This window comes from Arvicola amphibius, chromosome 2 (assembly GCF_903992535.2).
Source record: "Arvicola amphibius chromosome 2, mArvAmp1.2, whole genome shotgun sequence".
NCBI classification, from domain to species: Eukaryota; Metazoa; Chordata; class Mammalia; order Rodentia; family Cricetidae; genus Arvicola; species Arvicola amphibius.
The window spans coordinates 105100331-105123364 of NC_052048.2; the positions used below are offsets into that span (position 1 = coordinate 105100331).

Here is a 23034-nt window from a genome sequence, read left to right on the forward strand (position 1 = left end):
CTTCCTAAATATAACACCAGTAGCACAGACACTGAGAACAACAATAAATAAATGGGACCTCCTGAAACTGAGAAGCTTCTGTAAGGCAAAGGGCAGAGTCAATAAGATAAAATGCAGCCTACTGAATGGGAAAAGATCTTCACCAACCCCATATCAGATAGAAGACTAATTTCTAAAATATATAAAGAACTCAAGAACTAGACATTAAAATACCAAACAATTCAATAAAAAATGAGGTACAGACCTAAAAAGAGAATTCTCAGCAGAGGAAATATTGGCTGAAAGACACTTAAGGAAATGTTCAATATCCTTAGCTATCAGGGAAATGCAAATCAAAATGACTCTGAGATACCATTTAACACCTGTCAGAATGGGTAAGATCAAAAACATCTATGATATCTTATGGTGGAAAGGATGCAGAGTAAGGGGAACACTCATCCATTACTGGTGGGAGTGCAAACTTGTATGGCCTCTTTGGAAATTAGTATGGCAGTTTCTCAGAAAATTAGCAAACAACCTACCTCAAGACCTAGCAATACCACCCTTGGGCATATATCCAAAGGATGCTCAATCATATCATAAGGACACTTCTCAACTATGTTCAAAGCAGCATTATTCATAAAAGTCAGAAGCTGGAAACAACCTAGATGCCCCTCAATTAAAGAATGGATAATGAAAAAGTGATACATTCCCACAATGGAGTACTACACAGCAGAAAAAAAAGAGACATCTTGAAATTTGCATGCAAATGTATGGAAATGGCAAAAAAACTCCATCTTGAGTGAGGTAACCCAGACCCAGAAAAATGAGCATAGTATGTACTCACTTATAAGTAAATATTAGATGTAAAGCAAAGAATAACAAGCCTATAGCCCATGACTCCAGAGAAGGTAGGAATCAAAGAGAACCATAAGAGAAACATACATAGATTTCCCTGGAAAGGGGAAATAGGCAAGATCTCCTGAGAAAATTGGGAGCATGGGGGTTGGAGGAGAAGGGGGGGTGGAATGTAAGAGGAGGGGAAAAGGGGAAGAGGGAGGAGAACTTGAGGTAACAGGATAGTTGAGATGGGGAAAAGAGAGAGAGGAGGGCGAGAGAGAGCGAGAGAGTGAGAGAGAGCAAGAGAGAGCGAGAGAGAGCGAGAGAGCGAGAGAGCAAGAGAGAATGAGAGAGAGCGAGAGAGAGAGCGAGAGAGAGCAAGAGTGAGCAAGAGAGAGAGAGAGAGACAGAGAGAGAGAGAGAGAGAGCAAGAGAGAATGAGAGAGAGACCTTGATTGAGGGAGCCATTATGGAGCTAGCAAGAAACCTGGCACTACAGAAATTCCCACGAATCCACAATGACCCCAGCTAAGACCCTAAGCAATTGTGGAAAGGGTCCCTGAACTGGCCTTGCCTTGTAATCAGATTAATGATGATCTTAAATGTCATCATAGAATCTTCATCCAGCAACTAATGGAAGCAGGTGCAGAGGTCCACAGTTAAGCACTGGGCCAAGCTCCCCAGCGTCCAAGTGAAGAGAGGGAAGGGTGATAATATGAGCAAAGAGGTCAACAGCGTGCTGAGGAAACCCATCCCACAGAAACAGCTGACCTGAGCTAGTGGGAGCATAGGTCCAAACTAGGTCCTCTGAATGTCAGTGACAGTTGTGTGTCCGGGGCAGAATGTGGGATGGCAATGAGACCAGAATTTATCCTTATTGCTTGCACTAGTATTTTGGAGCCCATTCTCTTTGGAGGGATACCTTAGTCAACCTAGATATAGTGGGGAGGTCCTTGGTCCTGCCTCAAACAATGCGCTAGATTTTATTGACTCCCCATGGGAAACCTTACCCTCTCTCAGCAGTGGATGGAGGGATGAGGTGAGGGGAAAAGTGAAGGGAGTGGATAGAGGGGAGGAATTGGGAACTGGGATTGGTATGTAAAATGGAAAAAGAGGGTTTTTAAAAAATTAATTAATAAAAAATATGATGTTACCGGAGACATGGCTCAGCTATTAAAGGCAAAGCGGTTACAACCCAAAGGACAAAAATGCAGTGTTAAATTATACTCTACTATGGATTATGCAGATGTAAATAATAGCTATTTATATTTTCAGCATATATAGTAATCATGTAGCATCATACAATGTGAAAAAAATGAGTAAGGCTTTCTTTACAGTTTAACTCCCTAGCAGTGAAAATAAAATAAAACACAAGCTTCTTACAACTCAAATAGTTTCAACCTTAATCTGTAAAATGTAAACTATAAAATCAGAATGTGGTTTAGGTGTAGAATAGAAATACTGATATAATTTGAGAGTTCAGTGAATGACATTGGCCATATTAAAAAACAACTCCCCTACCTAAATTTACATATGATACACACTCTATAGTGAATCATATGAGTGACCCCAGTTCAGCTTTCCCATCTCCCCATTTTCCCATTTCAAAAAAAGCCATTTACCTAAAAAAACAAAATCCTGATAAAACAAACCCTAAATTAAGACAGAGTTCCTGACCAACCCCACCCTCATTCTTCCTTGACTAATTTTTAGGGAGAGCCCTGGCTGTACCTACATGGTACTTGCCATGTAACCCATGCTGGCCCCCTAATCATAGAGCTATGTTTCTGCCTCCCCAGTGCTGGCACAAAAGTTGTGTGCTACCATATTTGGCTTCTCGGCATTTTAAGTGATATATCTTATTCACTATTTCAGTGAGCATTACCCAGGGTCCTTTGGGGCTGATGACCTTGTTCCAGGGTTTTGGACAGGGACAGAAAGCTCATCAGTAATTCCCATGGTCTGGGGTAGAACAGCCTTGCAACAGGTTTTTTTCCCCCAATAACTCTTGGCAGTATTCACTCTTACACATGATAGACCTGCCCTTGAGGTCAAGATGTCAGCTGACAGGTAAAATACAAACAAGAAAGACAGACATGGTTTCTGTTGATAGGGGATAATGGAAAAAGTAGCAGCCATGGCTGAACATAATTGCCATATGATGTATACTGAACACAAAAAACTGCTATATAAATCTGTAATTTTGTCATTTACTAGAATTTGCATGTATATGTATAAGCATTGTGTATGAATGTTCAAGCATGTGTAGAGCATGTTTTTACACAGGCACATTTAATTTGTGTACACATACATTCATGTAAAGTTCAGAAAACAGTCTTGGCTATCATTTCCCAGGCATTGTGTTCCTTGTTGTTTTTATTATTATTGTTTTTATTGCTATATACAATTTTCTCCTCCCTTCCTTTCCTTACCTCCCCTCTTTTACCCTCTTCTGTGACCCCCACACTCCCAGTTTACTCAAGATATCTTGTGGTTTTTCTCCTTCCTACATAGATCCATGTATGCCTATCTTAGGGTCCTATTTGTTGTCTAGATTCTCTGGGGTTGTGGAATGTATGCTGTTTTGTTTTTTCTTTATGTCTAAAAGCCAATTATGAGTGAGTGTGTATTATATTTGTCTTTCTGAATCCGGGTTACCTCATTCAATATGGTTTTATCTAGATCCATCCATCTGCTTGCAAATTTCAAAATGTCATTAAATTTTTACTACTGAATACTACTCCATTGTGGAAATGTACCACATTTTATTAATTCATTCTTCAGTTGAGGGACATCTAGGTTGTTTTCAGGTTCTGGCTATTATGAATAATGCTGCTATGAATGTAGGTGAGCACATGTCCTTATAGTATGATTGAGCATCCTTTGGGTATAAGCCCAAGAGTGGTATTGCTGGGTCTTGAGGTAGATTGATACCTAATTTTCTGAGAAACTGCCATACTCATTTCCAAAGACACTGTACAAGTTAGCACTCCCACCAACAATGAAGGAGTGTTCTCCTTACTCTGCATCCTCTCCATCACAAGTTGTCATTGGTATTTTTGATCTTAGCCATTCTTACAGGTGAAAAATAGTATCTCAGAGTTGTTTTGATTTGAATTTCTTTGATGGCTAAGGATGTTGAGCACTTCCTTAATATATTTTGGTCATTTTAGATTTGTCTGTTGAGTTTTCTGTTTAGGTTTATATCCCTTTTTAAAATTGGATTATTTGGTTTTTTGATGTCAAATTTCTTGAGTTCTTTGTATATTTTGGAGATCAGTCCTCTGATGTGGGGTTGATGAAGATATTTTCTCATTCAGTAGGCTACCATTTTGTCTTGTTGACGATGTCCTTTGCTTTACAGAAGCTTCTCAGTTTTAGGAGGTCCCATTATTAATTGTTGCTATCAGTATCTGTGCTGCTGGTTTTATATTTAGGAAGTGATCTCCTGTGCCCATACATTCAAAGGTATTTTCGCTTTCTTTTCTATGAGGTTCAGTGTGGCTGGATTTATATTGAGGTCTTCAATCATTTTGGACTTGAGTTTTGTGAATGGTGATAGATATGGATCTATTTTCATTCTTCTACATGTTGATATCCAGTTATACCATCACCATTAGTTGAATATGCTTTTTTCCATTTTATATTTTTAGGTTCTTTTTAAAACTCAGGTTTTCATAGGTGTATGATTGATATCTGGGTCTTCAATTAAATTCCATTGATCCTCCTTTCCGTTTTTATGCTAATACCAGGATGTTTTCATTACTGTAGCTCTGTAGTAGAATTTGAATTTAGACACGGTGATGCTTCTGGAAGTTTCTTTATTGTACAGGATTGTTTTGGTTATCCTGGGTTTTTTGCTTTTCCCTATGAAGTTGAGTATTATTCTTTCAAGGTCTGTGAAGAATTTTGCTGGGATTTTGATGGGGATTGCATTGATCCTGTAGACTGCTTTTGGTAAAATTGCTATTCTTACTATGTTAATTCTGCCTACCCAAGAGCATGGGAGATTGTTCCACTTTCTGTGTCTTCTTTACTTTCTTTCTTCAAAGATTTAAAGTTCTTGTCATATAAGTCTTCCACTTGTTTGGTTAGAGTTACCCTAAGATATTTTATATTATTTGTGGCTATTGTGAAGGGTGATGTTTCTCTGATTTCTTTCTCAGCCCATTTATCATTAGTATAAAGGATGGCTACAAATTTTTTTTGAGTTAATTTTGTACCCTGCTACATTACTGAAGGTGTTAATGAGTTGTAGGAGTTCCTTGGTAGATGTTTTTGGGTCACTTATGTATGCTATCATGAGATAGCAAATAGTGAGAGTTTGGCTTCTTTTCCGGTTTGTATCCCCTTGATCTCCTTTTGTTGTCTTATTACTCTAGCTAGAACTTCAAGTACTATATTGAATAGATATTGATAGAGTGGACAGCCTTGTTTTGTTCCTTATTTCATGGGATCACTTTCAGTTTCTCTCCATTTAGTTTGATGTTGGCTGATAGCTTGCTGTATATTACCTTTATTATATTTAGGTATGTTCCTTGTATCCCTGTTCTCTCCAAGATCTTTATCATGAAGGGGTGTTGTGTTTTGTCAAAGGATTTTTCAGAATCTAATGATAGGATCATGTGTTTTTTTTCCTGTGGTGGATTATATTGACAGATTTTCATATGTTGAACCATCTCTGCTTCTCTGGGATGAAGCCTACTTGATCATGGTGGATGATTTTTCTGATGTGTTCTTGGATTTGTTTTGCCAGTATTTTATTGAGTATTTTTGCATCAATGTTCATGAGTGAGATTGGTCTACAATTCTCTTTCTTATTAGTGTCTTTGTGTGGTTTGGCTATCAGGGTAACTGTAGCCTTGTAAAAAGAGTTTGGCAATGTTCCTTCTGTTTCTACTATGTAGGGCAATTTGAGGAGTAATTGTATTAATTCTTTTTAAAAAATCTTGTGGAATTCTGTGCCGAAACCATCTAGTCCTGAACTTCTTTTGGTTGAGAGACTTTTTGATGACCTTCAATTTCCTTAGCAGTTATAGGTTTATTTAATTTGTTCATCTGGTCTTGATTTAATTTTGGTATGTGATATTTATCCAGAACACTGTTCATTTGCTTTAAGTTTTCCAATTTGGTGGAGTACAGGTTTTCGAAGTATGACCTGATGACTCTCTCAGTTTCCTCCATGTTTGTTGTTATGTCCCTCTTTTCATTTCTGATTTTGTTAATTTGTTAATTCTCTCTACCTTTTGGTTAGTCCAGATAAGGGTTTGTCTATTTTGTTGATTTTCTCGAAGAACCAATTCTTTGTCTCATTGATTCTTTGCATTGATTTCTTTGTTTCTATTTTGTTGATTTCAGCTCTTAATTTGATTATTTCCTGTCCTCTAGTCCTCTTGGGTATGTTTGTTTCTTTTTGTTCTAGAGTTTTCAGGTGTTCTGTTAACTCACTAGTTTGGAAATTTTCTACTTTTTTATGTAGGCATTTACTGTGATGAACTTTCCTTCTAACACTGCTTCTAACATTGTGTCCCATAAGTTTGGGTGTGTTGTGTGGTCATTTTGATTGAATTTTAGGAAGTCCTTAATTTCTTTATTTCTTCCTTGACCCATTGGTGGTTCAAGTGAAGTGAACATTGTTCAATTTCCATGTGTTTGTGGGCTTTCTGAAATTAGTGTTGCTGTTGAATTCTAACTTTAAGCCATGGTGATCTGATATAAGGAACATGGGGTTATTCCTATTTTTTTTTTGTATCTGTTGAGGTTTGCTTTGTTACTGAGTATGTGGTCAGTTTTTGAGAAGGTTCCATGAGGTGCTGAGAAGAAGGTATATTCTTTTGTGTTTTGGTGGAATGTTCTAGAGATGTCTGCTAAGTCCATTTGAGTCATAACATCTGTTAGTTCCCTTATTTCTCTATTAAGTTTCTGTCTGGCAGATCTGTCCAGTGGTGAGAGTGGGGTGTTGAAGTCTCCCACTATTAGTGTGTGTGGCTTAATGTATAATTTAAGCCTAAATATTTTTTTTACATGTGAGGGTGCCCTTGTATTTGGGGCACAGATGTTCAGCATTGAAATTTTCTCTTGATGGGTTTTTCCTGTGACAAATATGAAATGTCCTTGTTTATACCTTTTGATTGATTTAGTTTGAAGTCTATTTTGCTAGCTATTAGGATAGCAATACCAGCTTGTTTCTTAGGTGCATTTGACTGGAAATTTTTTTCCCAAACATTTACTCTGAGATGATGTTTATCTTTGAGATTGGTGTGTTTCTTGTATGCAGCAGAAGAATGGAGCTCTGTTTTCATGTCTAATCTGTTAGCCTGTGTCTTTTTATAGGTGAGTCCATTTCTATTAAGGTGTATTAATGACCAGTGATTGCTAGTTCCTGTTATTTTAATTTTTGTTCTTGGTGGTGTTATTGTATGTGTTTTTCCCTTGTTTGGGATTTCCTCAGTTTGGAGTTTTCTTTCTAATACTTTGTGTAGGGCTGGATTTATGGATAGGTATTGTTTAAATCTCATTCTGTTGTGGAATATCTTGTTTTCTCTGTCTATGGTGATTGAAAGTTTTGCTAGGTATAGTAGTCTGGGCTGGCATCCAAGGTCTCCTAATGTCTGTGAAATGTTTGACCAAGATCTTCTGGCTTTCATTGTTTGAGAAGTCAAGTGTAATTCTGATATGTCTGCCTTTATATGTTCCTTGACCTTTTTCCTTTGCAGTTCTTAATATTCCTTCTTTATTCTGCATGTGTAGTATTGTGATTATTATGTGGTGAGGGGACTTTTTTTTTTTTTTGGTCTAGTCTATTTGGCATTTTGTAAGCTTCTTGTATTTTCATAGGCATGTCCTTCTTTAGGTTGGGCAAGTTTTCTTCTATAATTTTGTTGAACATATTTTCTGTGCTTTTGAGCTGAAGTTCTTCTTCTATCCCTTGTAATTCTTAGGTTTGGTCTTTTCATGGTATCCCATATTTCAAGTTAAGCTTTTGTTAGATTTAATGTTTTCTTTGACTGATGAATCTACTTTCTCTATTGTATCTTCACTGCCTGAGGTTCTCTCTTCCATGCGTGGCGGCAGCAGGGTCTTCTATCTTCCTCCTCTTTATATGACCGTAAACAAGGCAACGAACTCTGAGAAGGCCCACAAGGAGAGAGGATGCTGACATTCACAGGTGTGTAAATGAGTATGGATAAACAGAAGTGCACAGGAAATGGGAAGACACTGTAGCCAGCTGAACGGCGGAGTCAAAGCTGAAGGTGTCAGCTTTGGTTTCCTGGCTGAAATGGAGAAGCTGCAATCTTTTCCTTCCCACAGCAGCAGAATTCAAACAAGGGCAAACTACCCTTGTATTCTAGTTCATCTGAAGGCCACCATGGGTATTCAGAATGACAGGCACTAGCTCGGAACCCAGCTCCACTTCTGAAGGTGGTACAGCCAGCGTTTGGCTCTCCTTGTCTTCTATGCCCTTCACTTCATCAGTGTCCTGTTGATGCTCTCTCCACACTTGGTCAACACCACGCTCGGCACATATTCCACAAGAATGCCATACAGAGGAGTGACCGAGAAGCTTCTGCCCTTGCCACGGTGACAGCTCAGGTAAGGAAGCCTCCGAATCACCATCATCTGGATGTGAACTTAATTAAATCTCATGTGTAATTTAATTCTGCCTACATCAGTCGGCACAGAAGTAAGTTATAACTTTGCTGTTATCCAGAACATTGGCTGCCTTGTGAATCTTATTTATGCATATGTAACTAGTTCATAAATAATCTACAGGAATATAATCTTTTACATTATGAATTTTTTAATGACTCACTGCATGTTGTAAGAAGTGTATATCATACTTTCATGAGTGCTGTCCTGATGGTATTATGTGACACAATTAACTGGGGACAAAGAATTCCACCATCTCCACAGAGGAGTACATTTTCATCTATCTTTTCTGGTATGGAAAGCCCTGTTATTTGTTGAGTCAGAGTAGATACTTGGTTAAACCTATACCAGATTAGCATTATACGTGTTTTTAGTTCCATATGAAAAGTCAGTTTCCTGCGTTACTTACATTATTCTTGGAATATTAAATCAAGGCATCATTATTTCCCTAAATTAAAATCCAAGTTAGAAGAAAATTTTTTTGGAAATAAATAAAGTTGCCTGCAGTCTTACTAAGTGAACACACCCTGGTTTTCCTAAAAGAGTTCTCAGTTTGTGCTTATCATCGTTAGGTTTAGGTTTGGCTATGTGTGCTTTTGTGTGTGTGTGTGTACGCGCGCGCCTGTCAGAGGTCAACATTGGCTGTCATTCCTCAGGTGCTTTTTTTTGTCTTTTTTGTTTTGTTTTTGAAAAAGGGCCTCTTGTTGGTCTGAAATTCACTAAGAAGACTTTACTGGCTGGCCAGTGAGCCACAGGGGTCTTTCCATCTTTGTCTTCTTAGTGCTAGAATTACAAACATACACCAACACACTTGGCTTTCCCCCCCCCCTTTTTAAAAAATATGGGCTCTGGGAACCAAACTCAGGTCTTTGTGCTTTCAAGACAAGTGAAGTATGTTACAAACTGAGCCATCTCCTCAGGCCAGCTTGGTCTTTGTTTTAGACAAGAGTGCTCCAGTTTGAGCGACAATTTGAGCAACAACAGTTTGAGCAACTCCCTGGCTAAATGCTGAGTGTAAAATTCTATGCTCTGTGATTTTTTATTAGCCTTTATGTTCCCTTTTCTTTTTATTTCAATTTTAGCAATTGTTAGATGCCATGCTGGATAGTTTTGCATCAACTTGACACATGCTAAAAGTCATCTGAGAGGAGGGAACATTAATTTAAAAAATTCCTCCATAAGATCAGCCTTAGACAAGCTTGTAGGGCATTTTCTTAATTAGTGATGGATAGGGGAGAGCCTACAAGCCCCCATTCTCTGAAGTGGGTCAGATTCATGTCCTAGAGACACGGCTCTCCAGTGGCACGCTGGAGACCACCTTGTTTATCTGGAGCGATCTCTCCTGTGGCCACAGAGACCCCGCCCCAGCAGGCAGCAGAGCCCTGTGGTCCCCACCAGATCAGCTGGAGGAGCCAAGGACAAGGACCACATCACTCCTTGCCACCCGTGAAGGGTTTGCTCTTCAAGCACAGAGTCTTGGAGATGTTTCAGAGTTTCTGAGCAGCTCACAGAGTTCAGTTTCAAAAGCAGTAAATCGTTTGTGGAAATAGGCAATACAAATTCAGTTGGACATCCCACCAGTGACAAATAAAATGAGAAAATGTTTGTGTGTGAACCAAGTGGAGGTGTCTTAGTGGAAAAATTGGTTAAAAAAATTATCCTTAAACTGTGAAGTTCAGTAGGAATATAATATTTTAATGTGGGAAAATATAGAATGGATGCTATTCTAGTTTGAAGATGTTTATAGAAGTATTATTCATAAAATAGCTAACCCCTCATTAAGCTATGTAAAACACAAATAGCTGATGATTAATTTATAAAATATTGAAAGCAATAACTTATATTTAGAAGAGTTATATTTAGGAATTGCTTCTTTTCCAGTGTAAAAATGCTGGCTAACAAGTCCCGTCGAAGCGCCGAGTTGTTTTCTCAGTCAACATTTAATTGACAGAGAAATGTTCTCCTGAGTTTGTCTTGGATTGGGATTCTTTTTTATTATGATTTTTTCCATTTACTTTACATCCTGACCAGAGTCTCCCTCACCCTCTCTACCCATAGACGTTACATGTGTTAGGTCAGTGCCTTCTGGGTCCCTAGCAGCTTACAGATATGGGTGTTGTCAACTGAATCCCACCTCTGTGATGAGGACTGAGAACTCAAGAAGAATGATCTGGTTGTTAGAGTAGGGATGTTACAGATCCAGAGCCAAATCAGTTTAATCTCTCTTTAGCTCCCTTAATAACCACTCATGACTCCCTCCATGTCTGACCTATTATCCTTGTGACTTTCAGGTAAATCCTTTCAGGATTGGTCAACAGACCATGAGCTGCCACCAGCTCCCAAGCTGAGAACACCACCAGAAAGGATGTGGAGTCGTCAGTAGAGATTTCCCGACTTTGCTAGATGATGTTCCATCATCTTATTTGGAAAGTGCCTTTATCTATGAATTTCTTTGTTCTGTTTCCATAGAAACTTTAAGAGACTGTTACCACACTGAAATATGGTATTTGGGGAGAACCTTTACCTAGGCTTACTGCCACGGTTACTGAAATTTGACTCCAGAGCAAACTCTCTTATTCCCTTTGAGAACGAGAACTACGCTGTTGAGTCAACAGCGTCACCTGACAACATGATCCCAAGTCACACAGGCCTTTCTCCATCCTAAATCCCCTCTGGGCTCACACAGTCCTCCCTAAACACCTGCTCAAATCACATTTTCTACTGGATATAGCCCGCAGACCACATTTATCTCAAGAAACACAGGCAATTAGAACAGTCCCCGAATGTGTTTCTTAATAAATAAAGAGCACTGAGTTCACACGTGGGTCAGAGTGACTGAATTCAGTGTGACTCTCACTAGCATTTGCCTATCTAAATTTCACAAAAGGAAGCATCCGCTTTGGGGGTTTGTTATCCTACTGAGCTAAAGGCACACACCTACCTGGTCACAGGGAGAGCAGCATTTATTTGCCATTTTCATCTGTGGAGGGAAGACAGCAAGGGGTCAGTGTGCTACACACATCAGTTTCTTCATTTTTCAGCCTGTCTAAATGGCAGCTCAAATTAATCAACCCAGGAAACTTCCTTGGAAGATTTTTTTTTCCTTTATGCTGGGCTTATCTTCAAACCAGAGCAAACACACACTTAACCACAGTCGTTCTCGACTCAGGTAAACAATGAAACAAAAGGAAGTGTAGAGACACACTGATGTCATTGTTCCCAAGTTTCAGCCATTGAAGGGAGGGCACCTGAGGGATGACAGATGTGTGAACAAATGAGAAGAAGGAAGGTGGCTCTGTGCCACACCATCTAACTACAATGGCCAGCGACCACAGTGGATAGTTGATTCTTTATACTCCTTTCCCCAAACCCTGTAGATCACTTTCAATAATGTTACCAGTGAAGAAATGGTGGTCCCGAAGAAGATACACACAAGACTGTGAGCCCACATGTCTGCCCTGCCATGCAGCCCAGGAGTCACCTTCAATAATCATCCAATCAGGAGCACCCAGTGCTGACTGGTATTTCTTCAGATGCCAATCAAACCCCACCTGTCTCTTTTGGCTTTGCTTATTTGTCTATTTAGTTATTTAATTGAAAAAAATCTATCTATCTAGACCCTAGGGATTCAAAGTATGGAATATTAAAACCAAGAACATAAAAAGGCGCTTCTTTATACATTAGTAGAAAGATGGCTCTTGCGTCTTCAGGATAGAAATCTCGCCCGTCACTGCATCCCTAAACATCTCAGATTATTCAACCAACTTCTGTCTAGCCATGGGCAGGACAAGGCAGGGGGTGAGCAATGAGGGGACAGCAGGCACGAGACGGTGGCTCAGAGTATCACAGGCTGCACCAGACTGAGGAATGGAGCACAAACGCACAGCATGGGTATTTGGAGGGGGTGAGGATGGGAGCTGGGCCAAGCCTTTGGTTATGGGGCCAGTCCTGCCAAAGCTCCATAGCTACAGCTTGTCATTCTTTATGAGAGACTTAAGAAGGAGCTGATGTTCTCCTTCCCCCAACCATCTTTATTTATTCCTTTATTTTACAAATCTTACTGACTTTGAACACTAAACCTATCACCCAAGGGCACAGGATACTTTTTTTCTGATCCAGATGCCTTCAGTGAGACACAGCATATGTTTTTGGATAGGTATGGCCTTTTAATTTTTTTAAAAATAAATGTTTGTTGGAATGATGGCATTCTCTAGGGGAAAAATTTTTTAAAATGCCCATGATTAGTGTGTGTGTATGTTTGTGTTTGTAAGTTTGTGCTCATGTACATGTGTGCATATAATTGAGGAGCCCAGAGAAAAATTAGGGTATCCAGGGTATATGTATCATATTTTTATCCCAGTTAGTAGTTTATCCAAATAAAATTGCCACATTGAATTTAACACATTTGGATTTACACACACATACACACACACACACACACACACACACACACAGAACTCTATGTGTGTATCGAGAGAGATGGGAAGGATAGAGACAGAGACAGGGAGAGAATTAGCCTGAAAGTTTCCAAATGTCTATATCTAGACACATTTTAATAGCTTAAATTTTAGTTATTTGAGTTGGATATTTGATCTGTTGAAACAAGTATATGTTCTGCATGCAGACCAAACCTTGCAGTGGGTTAATTATACTTGGAACATTCTCATCACTACCGCTAATGGAAACACAGAGGGAGTGAGTCCTGGGCCAGATGCTCACATGCTGAAGCGTCAGGTCACTGATGTTGGCTGAGACTGCACGCAGCCAGTCCGCACAGTCCTGGGGAGTGGAGAACTGAAGGACCCCTGTGCTGGTTCCATCCAGGGCCAGCACCTCGAATGCACTGGACCTACAGCAGAAGAGAAGACACCAGGGAGGCTGTCACCTGGGAGAGAATGACATTGCTCCGGTCCATCCAGCAGGGGACAGACGCTTCCAGCCCCTGCTGCCCTAGGCTCAGCTGTGATACACCTAGGAAAGATCAGACTCACTCTCCTAGGCAACAGGCATAACAGGTTAGCTTTACCAAAACAAAAATCTACACTGAATTTCCTCACTAGGAACCATTTCTAATACAACAGGAACAAGGAAAGCAGGGCAGATGGGGAAGACGCCTTGTTCTGGCTGAAATCTCGGAGTTTCTATTTTATAGAAACTACAGTGTCTTAGCTGTAGTTGTTCTGAAGCCCATTTACCTCATGGAACCTAGCATGACATCAGACAACACACTCAGTGCCGACTGGGACTGGAACTTCCCTGTGCATGTACTTAGGATGGACCGTAGGACTCTGGAGAAGCAATCCCAGCAACTTTCCTTATGGAGAAGTCCTTAAATCCCCTATTGCACATGCACAGTCTGCTCTAACCTGTGCTGTAACAAGCTCTCAGCTATTGATCCTGCTACGCAAGATGAGGGCTTAGAGGAGGAGGTATACCAAGACCTTCCTGGGTGTGAGCAGCTCTCAAAACAGCTTCCCAGGAGTGAGCAATCTTTCTTTTTTAAACAGGTATCTCCCCGACTGTCCCCACCTTAATTGGCACTTCTTGAATGAGAATGAAGCATCTAATTGTTTCCAGCTGACTTGTCAGCCTGGTGGAGTATGAAAGGTGATGAGTGTAGTTTTGAAAACCTTGCCAGAGGATGAACCTACAGGGAAGGCACGGGCAGCTAACAGGATGGCTTAAGGAATGGACCAGTCATTTTTACTACAGCCTTTACATGACTGTTTCTAGTTGCTTCTTTCCCTTGTGTCTTCTTGGTTGAGCCATTTGTCTCTTACTTCTCTAGTTCAAGGTTCCCTGTTCCCTGTGTAGCTGTCTCAGATCTGCATGTTCTATGACAAATTATCACTTTCTCTATGTGGCATTGAATAGCATTAAAAATATGTCCTTGTGTTTATTTTGGACATTGCAAGGACATGGACTTCATTCTAACTGCAAGAGGAAGTCACCAGGAGGCTTTGAGCAAAGAAACAGCATGATCGGAAATGGATGATAAATTGGCAAAAAAGAGAAAAAAATGTATTGAAAATGGGCCAAAGGGACAGTGGGGAATGAGGGAGGACTAATAACTGCTGGAGTAACCAGGCAAGGAGGGTGGTTAGGAAAGACAGCCTGGGGAGATGGCTGAGGAGGGGAAATTAGTCAAGAGATTGGACTCAGATCAGGGGAAGAGAAAAATCAACGGTGAACACAAGGTTTAGCTGGATGCACAGAAGCATAGCTAGAATGCTGAGCAGCTGTGCCGGAGTAACTGGACCTGATATGTGAAGAACGCCAGACCAGGGACACAGTTTGGGCCATCTGTTTGCTTGCGATGCTTCCCGAGTAGAACTGGGAGTAGGTGGTGGAACAGTCGCGTGTGGGCACTAGGGACGTGTCTTGTCTAGAAATGGAAAATAGGAGCTGTCCACCCTGCAGGGTCAGGCTGTGAGGAGGAGAAAGCTCACCAAGGAGCAACCTGAACAGTGCAGCAACTGGAACAGAGCAACCAGCAGAGGGACCACCAAGACTGACAGGTAAAGCTGGAGATGCTAGCTGGACATGAGTCCCTAAAAACCAGCCCCCCGAGGAAGGTTTCTGTAACAGAAGTAAGTGTTGGTGTGCTGATGTTCTCTGTATGGCAGATGTGAAGACTCGGAGTCCTGCTGCCTCCCAAATATAGAAAATACTGCAGACCAACAGATGTGTAAATCACAGCACAAGAAACGTGTAAGCAAAGCAACCAGGCTCTTCCAAAAGACCAAAGTGCCTCAACTAGCAAACATACAGATACTAAAAGAAGCAAAATGTCAGAAAAATATTCCAAAGCTTTCTGTTAAAAATGTTTAAAAACCTGCAAATGGGTACAAAGGTGATAAATTCAATCTAGAACATGAACAGGTCTCAGAGGGAAGTGGACCTGAATACAGTCCCTTAGCTAAGCAGTAAGACAAGCAGACTCCAGGGTTCTAGTCCTCATTTTTCAGTGGGGAAGGTACCACCCACCCAGGGTGATGTCAGAAGACCTTTGGGGATGGAGTCAAGTCTAGCCCTTGTCTGGATCTGAATAGAATCTCAGTAAATAGTGACAATGGGACCAATAGAATTTGACAGGATTTGATTGTGTTTTATGAAAGTATTATGTAAAACACATTATACGTCAGAGGAAAACTCCAAAGAAGGCTGTGGAAGGTGGGTGGGGCCTGCCACAGTGTACTTGAGCTCTTCCTGGAAATAACAACTCCTGCCTCTCTTTGTTCAAGCTTCTGGAATGCCATACAGAGCTCCTTCTGCATTGAGGTGTCCTGAGACCCAAAGCCTTGCGCCTACTCCAGCAAGGTTTGAGACCCCCAAGGTGCCCCTCCCCCAGGACAGGGCTGTTTCCTAGGGAGCTGTGGTATCCACCTACATGGCCATCAGGCCTCATATACAGCTAACTGCTATTCATTCTCACTGAGCCATGCAAAGCCCGTGTAGGGTTGAAGGGACAGTTGAATCTCAAGCAGCAACTCCTTCCTGAAGGCTCGGCATTATCTGCTGCTGTCCATCCAATCTCACGGCAACACCCACATCTGTATTGGTAACTACACAGAAAACCGCTTATGCCTTCCTCAGATGAAAACCTGTTAGACTGTCTCAAAGTCAGTTGAAGACAACATATTGATTCTACAACATAGTTCAGTCATGGGGGCAGGATATGCATTTGTCTGTCAATCAGATTCCTCATTTTTAAACCTGCATCCTTATTTGCATCATAATTCCTAAACTTGTTATTTTTTAATGTGTTCCACTAGAAGTCTCCTTTTCATTGCAAGATCAAATGTTAAATGATGTTTCAAGTGTTTTCTGAGAAGACGTCATCAACAAACATATTGGCTTTCTGAAGGGTCTCGTGTACCAGGGAACCACACTGTCCCAGATGCTCGTGGAGCTGGGACAAGCTATGATTCATCCACACCAAGCATGTTGCTCAACATAGAAACAAACCCTCTGGTCACTTGTGCCTTTCTGTTTCATGAGGATACTGGCAGGAAATTGCAAACAAGTTCTTAGCCACGTGGTGTTTAAATTCTGCTCCAAGGAGCCTCCGGCAATGTTTTCTGGCTGGTATTCTACTGATTTTTATAGAGGTGAGAAAATGAGGAAAGGTTTTCACTGAGCACAGTGGGGAGAGATGGGGGGGGGGTCAGTTCAAGGCCAGTCTCAGTTATAGATATGTCAGACCCTGTCTCAAGAAGAGAAGAAGAGGGAGAGAGAGTGAGAAAGGGAGAGCCCTCTCTTAGCTCCTGAGAGTGAAGCTGTCTGATCTGGAGAAACTGTAAGATCCTTGTGCACCAAGGGGAAGAGGGGGAGAGGGAGGAAGAGAGGGAGGAAGGGAGAAAGAGATGGAGAAAGAATTCTCAGATAGTTAAAAAGGCAAGACTATAAAATCTTATGTCCCTCTCCTATTTCTGTCTTTTAAAGATTTAATAAATTCTTTTTCATTTACATGTGTTCATGTACGTGTGTGGATGGGTACCCCTGAAAAGTAGAAGGGGGAGTTGGATCACCTGTAGCTGGAGTTACATGGGTGCCCTTTCGATGTGTGTTTTCAAACAGGTCAACAATGTGCAAAGAATTCTTATGCTTTTTCAAATGATATATTAATTCTCCCTGTATTTCTCTGTAAGTCTTTGAAGTAGAAGGTTTAATAATATGGAGGAAATTTGAAGATGCTCACACATTCTATAAACAATCAAGGGAGCCAGCTAGCAGCAACCCTTCCTTTTGTAAATAAAACATGGTGCATCAGTTTTCAAACAGTGCAGTGGCGTTACCTTCACCATATGAAGAAGGGGCCACTACTGAGATTTAGAAACTGATGTGTACGTGCTAATCACTTGCCCAAGCTGATTTATAAGCCCAGGCTGGCAAAGTCAAGGGCCCACAGTCAAGTCAGGAGAAAGGACTCTCTTAGCTTCCTGACAGTGAAGATGTCTGATCTGGAGAAACTGTAAGATCCCTGTGCATTGAAACCATGGCAACCGCTGTTTCCAGGGGCACATGGTTCATTCTTCCCCAACCTCACAATCCGTTTGAACCTGGTGTCTGTTTTGGGTTTGGTTATACTACGTTGGCTATGATGGCCAATGGCTGTCATTTTACTCTTTCCTTCTGGGGCAAGACTGCAGCTGCAGACTGTAGATAGATGCACAGAAGTCAAATGGCTGCCTGGGAAACCGGCAGGAGCTTTGAACAGGACCTTATCTAGGTAAAGAAAAAGAACACCTCTATGCTACAAAATTGATATGGGGAGAACTCTTTACCTTCATAGGATCAGATCTAAGCTAAGCAAGAAGCAGAATGCATTTGCAAAGTGTAGCTTAAGGTGTCTCCTCTCCATGCCTCACAGGCAAGACAGTCTACGCCAGAAAAGGAATCTGGGCAGAAGAGTCTCCTTGGTCTTTGTGGGTGACAGACCAAAGGTCTATCGACATCAGTGTCCTTTCAAAGACCCCATTGGGAACTCTATTACCACTTCTTAAATGTGAGATCAAAGTGGGCAATTCACCAGAGAGTTACCAGGACCAGCCACCGTAGTTGATCTGGGGCTCCACAGTCCATGGTGGAAGGCAGATTGCTGACGCTGTCAGGTGTCTGCCTGTGCAGCGTAGAGTTCAGACTACAGTGAAGTAGCTAGCATGAGCCTCAAGGTCACTTTACACACTGGGACAGAGTCCGTGCCTCTAGAACCTTCTTCATCTCCTCTCCCAATCAAGTCTCTCTGGACCTATTAACTTTCCTGGATAAGAAGCAGTGACTGGATCCCTTTCTTTACTACTGCTAAATCCCCTGTCACTGAGGTTTCCTTAACTTTGTTGCGAAGATGGGGATACGGTAAACTGAGGACAGATGGTCCTACAGCAGTGGGTCAGGAGAAGAGGAGTCGGATGCCAGTCTGCCACTGACGGAGATGAAAGATCCGTGAGCACCGGGGGAAGCCAGGGGCAAGCTCTGGGGAGAAAGCCATGCCGGTTGTTATGCCTCTTTCATCCATTGTGAATACATTCTTCCAGCTTTAAAACCTCTTCCTATTTATTTCCATTTCAGACCTTGAGAGCCAATTAAATCTCTACCCACAAAGGAAAGGAGAATCAACTCAGCCTTCAAATGGGAGGGGACTCGTGATGAGTTTTATCTTGCACGGTGGCAAAGAAGCGATCTTTGTGTCTGAAAGTGCAGGATTCAGGGTCCATCAGCACATGGGGCACTAATCCCTTGCAGTCAAGATGAATCATCCTCAGAGATAGAAATGAAAGACTCTACATGGAGAAACTGACATTGGATGCAGGCAGAGAGACAGATGCAGAGAGTTGAAGGGAGTCAGGCATGGAGGAATTACGTGAAACGATTATGTGAGTCAATCTAGAAGGCAGATAACTGGCTGTGGCAGCAGGAGAGGTGAGTGTGGGGAGAGCTGAGGGGATAATTGTAGCAGCATTTTGCTTATGAACCCACATAGACTCAGATCAGGACAATTATGCACAAATGGTTACTAGCCGAGTAGCAGTGACCGAAGTCCATCAGAAGTCTCTGTGGCTTCCACAGAACACTGGTTCATTTATGTGCCCACTGAGCAGCTGGCACACAGCAGGTATCAGGAGTACATGTAGCAAGGCATTGCTTCTGTCAGTCTTTTGTCTATAAAATGAAGTTATCTGTGAATTTAAAGGCAGTGCTTCGCAAAAGCAACAGCAATCCTATCACCTGCTGCTGCCGCAAGGTTGTAGGGTCCCCAGGCAGAGAGGGGTTGATGGAGGAGAGTTATCTGTCTATGTTTCTTTCATTGGTTAATTAATAAAGAAAACTGCCTTGGCCCTTTAAGAGAACAGAAAATTAGGTAGGTGGAGTAGACAGAACAGAATTGTGGGAACAAGGAAGTAGAGTGGGGGAGACGCTTCAGGCAGTCGCGATAGTGAGTCTCCATGCTGCTCCTCTCCGAGATGGACGCAGGTTAAGATCTCTCCTGGTAAGCCACACCTCGTGGTGCTACCCAGATTACTAAATATGGGTTAAAGGAAGATGTGAGAATTAACCAATAAGAGGCTGAAACTATGGGCTAGGCAGTGTTTTAAAAGAATACAGTTTCTGTGTAATTATTTCGGGTGTAAAGCTAGCCGGCGACTGGGCGGCGGGAACACAGCCCCGCCGCTTCTCACTACAGATTGGCGCTCCAACGTGGTGACTAAATCCACTCAGGTTTTTAACCTGAGAGGGCTTTAAATAAAGGAGAGAGAGTTTAACACAGCTTTCTGCTGTTTGCCTGGACGTGCCGTAGAGAGATTTTCTGTTTCTGCAATAGCGGCAGAGAAAAAGCTGAGTCATTTTAAAACACGGCTTCCTGGTGCTGTGCTGCCAGTGCAAATTCTGGCTATAAACCATTTCAGTGGCTTTTATGGACTGGATGTTTGTGTGCCCGCTTGGGATCGGGGGAAAAAAAGTACTCTGAGACCATGCCAATGGCTCACTGCTCCCTGCCTGCACCTGGGCAGATGGCGGAATCAGGCTTAGGCGAGCAGGACAGCATTTGCGGATTCCTGCCGCCATAGAGAGAGAGGTGTTTTCAGACTGCGCTGTGCTCTGCGCGTCAGATTCGGCTGTGACTTGGATTAAAAGAGTTTCTGTGCTGCACGCTCAGTATCAAAATTAAACTGCTGAGTGCAGCTCCAATGTGGACTGCTGTGTACCTGTAACTGTGTGCAGCTCAGGGACACCAAATGACTGAGGCAGTAGCAGCTCTGGCTCTGCTCCGCCATGCTGAATTGTGCTGAGCTCAGACAGGTCTATCGCAATTACCATAATAACAGCGCAGTTAAGATTTAGACTTGGCTGTAAACAGGCAGTACCATATTATTTTAAGAAGTGGTTAACCTTTTAAGAAATGCTCCTGGATAGTAAAAAATTACAGATTCACAATAGAAAAGATTCAGTCATAGAAGGCCTTTAAATGGCTCACGTAGGCTTAAAAGAGAGAAAAAGAAAATATAGAGAATAAAGTTAATGCCTTAAAAAAAAGGTTAAAGTCTTTAAAGAGACAGAGTACAGATAGTTATAGATTAAAAGAAGTAAAGTGATAGAGTAAAAATAAGCCACGTAAAAATGGAAAATTCACAGAGAGTCTGGATTATGTATTTTGTTGTGTTTTCTTTGATTTTTTTGACTGTAAAGGAGCTAAGTACAGAGAGACATTTCATTATATGGGCTGCCAGGCTAGACCAGAATGGACATCTTAACGGTATGACTTCAGGATTTGGATCTAAGAACATGATGCTTTGGAAAAGAGTTTCTTCTTTTGTTTTCACAGAGGACGAGACTCTGTGGATTGCTTCTATCCCAATATGGTATGATAGACCACGCCCTCCTGAAAGGTTGCTGTGAACATCTTCAAAAAATTACTTCACTCAACTGCCAACTGAGAGGAACCTAGCACACAGGTTATACCATGAAAGACCTAAATAACAACGCCCCCACTCAGCAGGAAGCAGTTTGGAGAGAAATAACTGCGCCCACATTCCCAAATATTGTTTATAAATGTTCTTTTACATTTAAAGGGGGATATGATATAGATATGAATAATTTGCATTGGTATGGATTTTAAGGTCAATTTGGTATATGTATATGTATTTCTGATTTTGATTAAGCTATTGTGATTGTAGTTCATTTTAAAGAATGTAATGTATAATTAGGAAATATAGGTTGTTAATGGATAATCATCGATTAATAGTCAAGCTTGTAGTCATGTTAGTCATTTTCTAGATGTGCATAGATATATTTCAGATAGGCATTCTTCATATCTTTCAAAGACTGCAGAATATGGCATTTAATGTTTTAATAACTTAGGGTTTTTCATGACAATGAGACACGTCTGCTCCTGGCAGCACCAATCTACTTCAAGAGGAAGATGGGCATCGAAGAGGCTACTTATGGAGTTTGTTAGCCATTTGGGCAAGAAACTGCTCTTGCCTGGACTGTTGCATAAACTGGACACAAGGAACCCACAGAAAGAGGACTGCTGAACTTGCCTAAAGGTGAGATGGCCTTTTGGGGTTCCTGATTCATGAAAGAGTCTGCGAGACGTTCTGCAGGACACAGCAGAAAGTGACTGAACTGTCTTTGGAATTTCCTGCTTCATGAAAAAGTCTGCTGGACACTATGGGCCTGAAGGCTGAAGATGGATGCCCCAACGGTACAGAGGAACTTTGGGTGACTGTCTAGGCAGCGAGTTGTCTCTGTCATTTCTAGAGTTTGAAAGTTACAAATGACTTGTTTACTTAGGTGATATTATATCCTTCTGGAGTCTTTGATGGAGTTGAAGAATAAATAGATAGTTATAGATTTCCTTAGTTATGATAAAAGATAAAATAGATTTAAATATTGTAACTGTAATACTTGCTTGATAACTGTTTTGTTATATGTAATTTTGCTATGTTAAAGTTAAAGTCTTTCTTTTTTGTTTAAACAGAAAAAGGGGAAATGATGGAGGAGAGTTATCTGTCTATGTTTCTTTCATTGGTTAATTAATAAAGAAAACTGCCTTGGCCCTTTAAGAGAACAGAAAATTAGGTAGGTGGAGTAGACAGAACAGAATTGTGGGAACAAGGAAGTAGAGTGGGGGAGACGCTTCAGGCAGTCGCGATAGTGAGTCTCCATGCTGCTCCTCTCCGAGATGGACGCAGGTTAAGATCTCTCCTGGTAAGCCACACCTCGTGGTGCTACCCAGATTACTAAATATGGGTTAAAGGAAGATGTGAGAATTAACCAATAAGAGGCTGAAACTATGGGCTAGGCAGTGTTTTAAAAGAATACAGTTTCCGTGTAATTATTTCGGGTGTAAAGCTAGCCGGCGACTGGGCGGCGGGAACACAGCCCCGCCGCTTCTCACTACAGAGGGGTCCTTCCTGGACAAGGTGTAGGAGAAGAGGGCAGCCAAGCCAGTGCCCCACTGCAAAGGCATCCAACAAGCTACCTGGTACCAACTGAAGATTCCCTGGTCCTAGGAAGGCTTAAGCCTGCTGCTCCCTTCCTCTCATTTCCAAGCTCCAGAATAAACATCGTGCTAAATGGTGCCCATAGGGACCCAGTACAGACAATTCCCCGTGCAGACCTGATCTTTGCTATCAGGGACCACACTCCTTCCTCTCACAGCAGGCCCTCTTCCTGCTGAGTCCTATGGCTTTCAGGATTCTTTTCCTGAATACTATGTGAAGCTGGTCCCAGAGGCTCACAGTCACTGGGAACACTGTACTCTGGAAGACCTTGACTGCCTGACACATTCTATAGAGAGGCTTTCTTTTTTAATTTTTGGAATGAGTGTTTAAACATGGCACCATCTTTTGCAAAACAGATCGAAGCATTTATCAGGAAATTGTGACTTGCACTATCACTTTGCGAAACGTGCTTATCTACAACATGCCCAAACATTCTGCTTTGACTCCACCAAGCCCATCTGGTCCTCGCTGGTTCTTCTTATGTAAGGGAAGCACTTCAAAACAAATGGGGTTTTCCCTGAGTTATGAAACAAGTCATCATTGTTCTTCTCAGAAT

General features: G+C 41.5%; 1 protein-coding gene across 1 annotated transcript in view; it reads right to left on the minus strand.

The window, feature by feature from the left end:
* Window positions 1-23034, minus strand: part of Sntg2 (syntrophin gamma 2) — a 225607-nt gene that overhangs the window by 63485 nt on the left and 139088 nt on the right. The window contains exons 10-11 of the mRNA XM_038318977.1: window positions 13189-13318; window positions 11411-11449 (exon numbers count right to left, since the gene is read on the minus strand). Of these exons, the coding sequence (XP_038174905.1) occupies window positions 11411-11449; window positions 13189-13318 (169 nt within the window). The remainder of the gene's footprint in view (window positions 1-11410; window positions 11450-13188; window positions 13319-23034) is intronic.